This window comes from Triticum dicoccoides, chromosome 4B (genome assembly GCF_002162155.2).
Source record: "Triticum dicoccoides isolate Atlit2015 ecotype Zavitan chromosome 4B, WEW_v2.0, whole genome shotgun sequence".
Lineage (NCBI taxonomy): Eukaryota > Viridiplantae > Streptophyta > Magnoliopsida > Poales > Poaceae > Triticum > Triticum dicoccoides.
Window position 1 is genome coordinate 67,414,883 of NC_041387.1, and position 7,429 is coordinate 67,422,311.

A 7,429-nucleotide genomic window follows, 5' to 3' on the forward strand; every position below is an offset into this window, starting at 1 on the left:
AGGCAGAGACGAGGGGTTTAACCTCCCTTTTTCAAAGGAAATAAAAACAAAGCCATGACTTAACCTGGCCATTGCAAGCAAACTAACCATGGATCACACAAAGTGTATCACGGGACTAGGCAGAGTAATGCCGCATTAACCAGAAACGACAGGAACAATTGCAGGATTCAGCAGAGTAACAGGCAAGACCAGCATCCCAAAATTCATTCTTTGCGAATGATATAAACATCCATAGTGTACTTCTTGTTCTTCAGTAGCTTGAAGAGGCAGATATCTCCCAGCCTCAAATTGTTCCCACACACAAACTGTCTCCACCCTTTCAAGAGCCTTTTACTACCGTACTGACTAATGCAACACCGCACCTTCCAGATCTTGCCATGGCGTCGAAGCACAATTGTTTCGTCCTCAAATGGAAGGTAAACCTCAGCATATTCTCTGCATATTTCCTGTAAAAGAGGGCAAAGTTATTGAATGGTGGCAATTCCATAGTAAAAAACAAATAGCAGAAAAACTCAAGTGCATAGCTATCAGAAAAGTACTACTCCTAGAAAAACTAGAGGCATAGCGTGCACGACTGGAATAGAACTTCAGTCTCATTACATCGACAAAAATGCAAAAAATTATCATGCGTTCAGTGACAGAGATTTTCAGTTCTGAACTCACCAACGTATAAGGTTTTCCATGAATACTGCTCTTCCTTATGGTGCACCCAACGATGGGAATTTCAGAGTAAATATCTCGGATCTTGACTTTCAGCTTCTTCTTTTGAGAACCAGTAGGACAAGTTCCTCGTAGTAGGATCAGCCTCCGTGCAGGATGCGCTTGCAGATCATCTTCTGAAGATGAGATACAACCTATATACACCAAGAAGGAAACCCCGTAATATTGCAAATGATCGTCTAAATGTTGTTGACATACTGTTTTTCCGAATATTTAGAATTTACAATGGCAATGCTACTCCAAACATTTAACTTCAAACCTGATGACTCGGACGATGGAGCGCTTGATGAACCAAGAACCATGATATTTTCCCCATGGTTTGAGTTATCCCATTGTACTATCATAGTTCCCCTTTCACTTTGTGGTGATCTGATCATGGGAAGATCATGACGCATGCTCAAGGTTCCAGTGAGTTTTTCTCCCCACTCTTGGCCCTCATAGGGAGCAGTTTCCATCGGGAGGAAGCTTGAAGACAGTCTCTCGCAACCACTCGGCTCAAATATTAGAACCTTAAACCAGGAGTTCCCGTCATAGTTGAATACCAGGAAATCACCCATGCTTATGCCATGAGCACTTACAAACTCCTCCCATCCAGACTGGAGGACCAGTTTGTGCAAGTCCTCTGTAACATGAACATCAAAGGTATTTCCATTGCGGGATTCGAGCTTCACGGTTCTTGTTATTTGCCTCCTAAATTTCTGCACAAATTTGTCTGGTATTATCTGCAGCAGCAAAGACAGACAAATCATATTATAGAGAGCTGCTGTGAGGAGATGAGGCAAATAAAAGCATTAATATGGCTTGCATATAAGGTGGTGACGACTGACGATGCTTGGATGTGTGCATCCCAAGATGCAGAGGAAGAAAGGACTGTGAAGCTAGATCAGGAGCATTCCAGTCTATATGCAATTTCATCCATTTCCACATGTTATATTAATTACTAGATCAGGTTTACTAAGAGAAAAACTTTGATATAGGGCAGCATGGTTGTATTGTATACGAATATATATGCAGTTCCATCCATATCCACGTATTGTAATCCAAGAACTCGTCTTTTGGTTGAATCTGCTTTACCAACTGGGCTTTGAGTCTTTGAAAATAAAAAGTGGGCTTCGGAGACACTGAACACAGATGGAAGAAGATGGAGCTGCAGAAAGGAAACCCAGTGCAGATCAAAATATCTTACCATTCGATCACGGAAATCACCAATCATGACCTTGAAGAAATGATTGTCTTGTTCGTTTGCGGCAGCAGCAATGTCACCCCTCTTACTCCAAGGACTGCTCATCTTGCAACCAGTACTAGATTTGTACATGCCCTCGCTAATGGAGACAGGGAAGAACTCAGAGCAGCAAGACTAAAATTGCAAGCAAGATGGGGCACGAATAGACAAGGAGGCGCTTACACACAGCGAGGTCGGCGGACGATCTGTCAACAGTCCATCGGTGGGCAGTAAGGAAGGAAGAAATGCTGTGGCGGATGCTCTGCCGATGGGTGTCTCTTAAATTTGAGCGACAAGTGTTATATCTACCCCCACCACAGTACCGATGCATAAATACTGGAGTACTATCAAACCGCACGCCTCCCGCACCGAATTAAATCCTCTGTTGACCGAAGAGGCCGTCGACACAATGCACAAGCCAGCAGGTACTCCCTCCGTCCGGAAATACTTGTCAGCGAAATGGATGTATCTAGACGTATTTTAGTTGTAGATACATCCATTTTCATCCATTTATGCGACATGTATTTCCGGACGGAGGGAGTAGGTATTAGAATCAATACCGGTCATTTTTTCCTTCTTTCTTGGGCCAACTCCAGCGCGCGACTCCATCCCATCCGGGTGCGTCTGTTTGGGATAAAACGGACATGTCATACGACCTAGCACGCGGGCGCAAACGAACTTTTATCCGCTTTCGACCCATCCTGGTCCAAGTTTGAGCCGCTTTTGGGGTGAACGGACAACGCGCGGACGGGCGGGCCGTGTGCGCGTGTCCTCCCCTGGCCCGCCCGTCGGTGGCACAGGGACCCATTTTTCTATCCGCCCCCTCCCCCCTCCAACCACACCCCTCCACTCTTCTCCACTCTTGCCCCTCGCCGCCGCTGCCATTGCAGCTGTGCAGCTCGAACGCGCGCTCGCCCAGCCCCCTTCCCCTTGACGCCCCCGATCTACCGACGGCCACCTGATTTGCATACCCGGCGGCCGAATTTGGAGCGGATCCGATCGGGCTCGAGCTCCCCAGTTGTGGGAGGCTGCACCGCGCCATGGACTGTCCGGGCACCGGACCGGAAGGCCCCTGCAAGGCCGCAAGGCCGCATGCAGGTACCGACTCCTCCTCTAGCCGCTCGGATCTACACAGTCAACAGTCCGCCGGCAGATACATGAATGGCGGTCGGCCGGGCTCGGTGCTGGCCCAAAGCTCGTCGGCACACCATTGCCACTCATCAAGTGCGACGACTGCCCAAAGACGGTTTTGCGCCGTGTGTCTACAATGCCGGAACATCCCGGATGGGTGTTCATCAAGTGCTCAATCAATGGGGTATGTGTTCATGAAGCTTCGGTAGTGCTCTCGGATTTGACTAGTTGTGCTAACTTACATTTTTATTGTGTAGAATGGATGCAAGTTTTGATATTGGGAAGAAGAATGCATCGATATATTGATAGAGCACAATTTAGTAGATGTTCGTGCACAGTCACATACCACACTACATATAGTTAGTCTTGCACATATTTACCATTGGCCATTGGGTTTTGGAACCGAGATTTGCAAATCAGGACTACCTATATGATTTGGGTCAATGTCATGTGTTGCTCCTATAGCTATTTTTTAACCCAAGGATTTTGTAAGATTTTTTTCTATAAACCAGGGTTGATCCCTTGTGAGTTGAGGGTACAAACACCCTCCTGACCATTCAACCACATGTTTCCATGTTGGTTCCCATAGGATCTTAATCCTTATGAATGTTGCTTTGCAATTGATATCAAAGCAATGGTGTCACTATATTCCGAAGGACTGTCATCTGAGGCCTAGTTTTATACTCTCTTCGTGATCAACACCTATTTTGGGACGCAGGAAGTACAAAGTTAACATCCAAGCCTCTTTTTTCACTCGGTTCATGATTTTGTGCTCAAGACTTTTTCGTAGATTTTACTATTTTTTTCGTTGCAAGACTTATTTTGCGCTCAAGACTTTGCCCAATCTGGTCTGAAGCAATGTAACACTATTAGGGAAAACCCTAGTAGTAGCGCGGGTTTTGAGGCTATCAGCAGCGCGGGTGGCCGCGCTACTAATAAGGCGCTACAGCTAACTTATAGTAGTAGCACTGTCCGTACCCGCGCTACTACTGTTGACGATATCAGCAGCGCTTTTGCCGAACGCGCTACTATTACTTACCTGTAGCGATTTCACAGTCCCTCGCTACTGCTATATCTTTCATCATTTTCCCCCGTACGTACCCCTTTCCCTTTCTAGATACTAGATACTAGGTACTACTACTAGATATCAAATTCATAAACCATTACTTGGTAGTACTCCCTTCTTCCAAATTACTCATCGTGGTTTTAGTTCAAACCACGACGAGTAATTTGGAATGAAGGGAGTATTAGATAACAATTTCATGCATAGTCAATATGCATCCTCAAGCAGTACAATGTCATATCAACGGCGATCATCATATGTAGTTCTAGATGATATCGACGACGATCATCATATATAGTTCTAGATGATATAGCCACACACACATATGTAGTTCTAGATGATATCAAAGACAATCATCATCCTCAAGCTTGGGTGGTTGGTGTTCCTGGTAGTAATTAGGATGGCCTATCCAACACGAAGATTCTTGCCATCGAGGAATTTCTTTCACCCAACCGAGTTTAAGTGTGTGCGACCGTCCGTATCCACGCGGTAAGTACAGGTTGTGACGGAGCCCCTTGCAGTAAGGCGTAGTCCAGCTGAGCCTTCTTCACCATGCTCGATACCATAACTCACAGATATGCTCTTTGCCAATTTCTGAATAACAAAAACATATCAATTAATAAATAGCCTCGCAAATAAGTACATATGGATTATCTACACTATTAATAGTTTCCTTAGATTCTACACTAAGAGCATCTCCAGCCGTTCAGCCCCCCAGGGCGCATAAAAATCACCCCCTGGGGGCGAGCCGACGATTCTTTCGGCGCTGGGGGCGGTTTTGCGCCCAGTCGTCGCCCCCAGTCGCCGATTTTGGCCCACTTTTGAAGCCCCATTTCGGCGAAAAAGGCCCATATGGGCGAGAATAGGCCCATATTCGGCGTGGTTTGCCGTGGCTCGACGTTCAATTATCAACATAAATATTTTTTATCACATATTTCATCACAGAAATTTCAAATACTTCAACAAAATAGTACAACAACAAATAGTTCAATACAAATTATATAGTTCAACAAATAAAAACTCATATTTCATCACACGTTGCGCCCGGTGTCGCCCTTGAGCCTCCTTAGGTGCTTTTATCAGATCTTGCTGCGGTTGATGATGCACCTGTGGGTCTCGGATCTCCTGACGCATACTGAGGTAGGCAGTCCAGGTTGCCGGTAGCTGGTGATCAACTTGGGCAAGAGGACCCTGCCAGTGGTATGGTTCAGTGTCAAACACTGGCTCTTCCTGCTCGCTCTCAATGATCATGTTGTGCAAGATGACACAGCAGGTCATGATCTCCCACATTTGATCTTTTGACCAGGTCTGAACGGGGTACCGGACAACAGCAAATCCAGATTGGAGCACACCAAATGCCCGCTCGACATCCTTCCTGCAAGCCTCCTGAATCTTCGCAAACCAAACGTTCTTGCCTCCAGGCACAGGGTTTTTGATGGTCTTGACAAATATCGACCATCTCGGATAGATGCCATCAGCTAGATAGTACCCCTTGTTGTACTGCCGCCCATTGATCTCGAAGTCCACCGGAGGAGAATGACCTTCAACAAGCTTGGCAAAGACAGGAGAGCACTGCAGCACATTGATATCATTGTGAGTTCCTGGCATACCAAAGAAGGAGTGCCAAATTCAGAGGTCCTATGTGGCCACCGCCTCAAGTACCACACTGCAACCGCCTTTGATGCCTTTGTACATCCCCTGCCAAGCAAATGGGCAATTCTTCCATTTCCAATGCATGCAGTCAATGCTTCCAAGCATCCCAGGAAATCCTCTTGCTGCATTCTGTGCTAGGATCCGAGCAGTGTCTTCCGCATTGGGTGTTCTCAAGTATTGCGGTCCAAACACTGCCACCACTGCCCGACAGAATTTGTAGAAACACTCTAGGCTGGTGGACTCGGCCATGCACCCATAGTCGCCGAGTGAGTCACCGGGAGCTCCGTATGCAAGCATCCTCATTGTTGTCGTGTATTTCTGGATGGAGGTGAATCCAAGTGTACAGGTGCAATCCATCTTGCATTTGAAGTAGTTGTCGAACTCCCGGATGGAATTCACAATCCGGAGGAAAAGCTTTCTGCTCATCCGATAACGGCGCCGAAATGTTCTGTCGCTGTGAAGTGGAGCATCGGCGAAGTAGTCGGAGTAGAGCATGCAGTAGCCTTCGAGACGATGCCGGTTCTTTGCTTTCACCCGCCCCGGCGCCGAGCCACCTCGCCCCGGCTTTTCATTGCTCGCCAGTAGCTGGGTGAGGGCGGCGAGCACCATGCGATGCTCTTCTTCCTGGACGTCGGCCTCGGCTTCCTCCTCCAGCAGCGCGGCGAGCACTTCCTCGTCATCCGAGTCCATCGCCGAGGCAGGCAAATCGCCGAGCACCTTGCGCGCGGTGGGTGTGCACCCGCCGCTAAACTGCCCCTCCGCGGCCGGAAACAGCGGCCGAAAACGCCCAGCTGGTGTCGGAGGGGGCTGTCGCGGCGAACCTATGCTATTTTTCCGGCGGGGAATGGCTATCTACCGGTGAAGGGCGGCGGGGCGGCGCCGGGATATACCTAGTTCCAGCCGAGAGCGCGGGGGATGGGAGGCGGTCGGGGAAGAAAATCTTGACTTTTCACCTGACGACATGGGCCAGCCGTGCTTTTCCCTTGCGCCGGAGCCCCCAAGCGCCCCCAGCGCGCTGAGTTTGTCCTGCGGCCGCCGGGCGGAAAAAAGGGTCGAACCGGCACTTTTCGTCGTCGTGGGGGCGCGACTGGGCCATTTTTTGGCGCCGGCGCCGAAAATGTCGCCTGGGGGGGCCTGTTGGGGGCGCGGCTGGAGATGCTCTAATAAGCATGTGATCAAACTCTACACTAAAACATATCATTGACTAGATTCCACACAACATACCATATCATTGGACTATACACTAAGTATCTCATCGGATAATTTGCATTTGTAAGTATAACATACCATATCATGTCGATCAACCATGGTATTTGTCAAGCGGATCACGAATGGCACCCCGACAAAGTCAGCACGTGGCGGAATTATGTCCCACAGGTTGGACACCTCCTCCTCGCTCAGCCTTGTTCTTTGAACTACGATGGCTTCATGAAGTGGGTCCTCATCATCTTCATCGAGTGGGTCCTCATTATCTTCATTATCTTCATCATCTTCATCATCTTCCACCAGGTTGAGATAAATGACAGCCAGCTTGGGTCTTTCTGCTCTGAAGGAGAAGCTGATCAACTCACCCTAGTAAGACGCATGCGGGCGACGAAACGGGCCCATCCATCTCCTCCAATCTGCGACATATTGCATCC

General features: G+C 48.1%; 1 protein-coding gene across 2 annotated transcripts; it reads right to left on the reverse strand.

Annotated features, from left to right (window-relative positions):
* LOC119293357 (putative B3 domain-containing protein Os03g0621600) lies at positions 1-2,227 on the reverse strand. Of its 2 annotated transcripts, none has more exons than XM_037571855.1 (5): positions 2,126-2,227; positions 1,907-2,042; positions 980-1,442; positions 664-854; positions 1-446 (listed from the first exon to the last, which is right to left on the reverse strand). In XM_037571855.1, the coding sequence occupies exons 2-5, from the start codon at positions 2,033-2,035 to the stop codon at positions 204-206; spliced, it is 1,026 nt and encodes a 341-aa protein (XP_037427752.1). In that variant the 5' UTR covers positions 2,036-2,042; positions 2,126-2,227; the 3' UTR covers positions 1-203. The 2 variants fall into 2 exon arrangements, with proteins under 2 accessions (XP_037427752.1, XP_037427753.1); XM_037571856.1 differs by having other exon boundaries at positions 2,130-2,217.
* Positions 2,228-7,429: the final 5,202 nt, after the last annotated feature.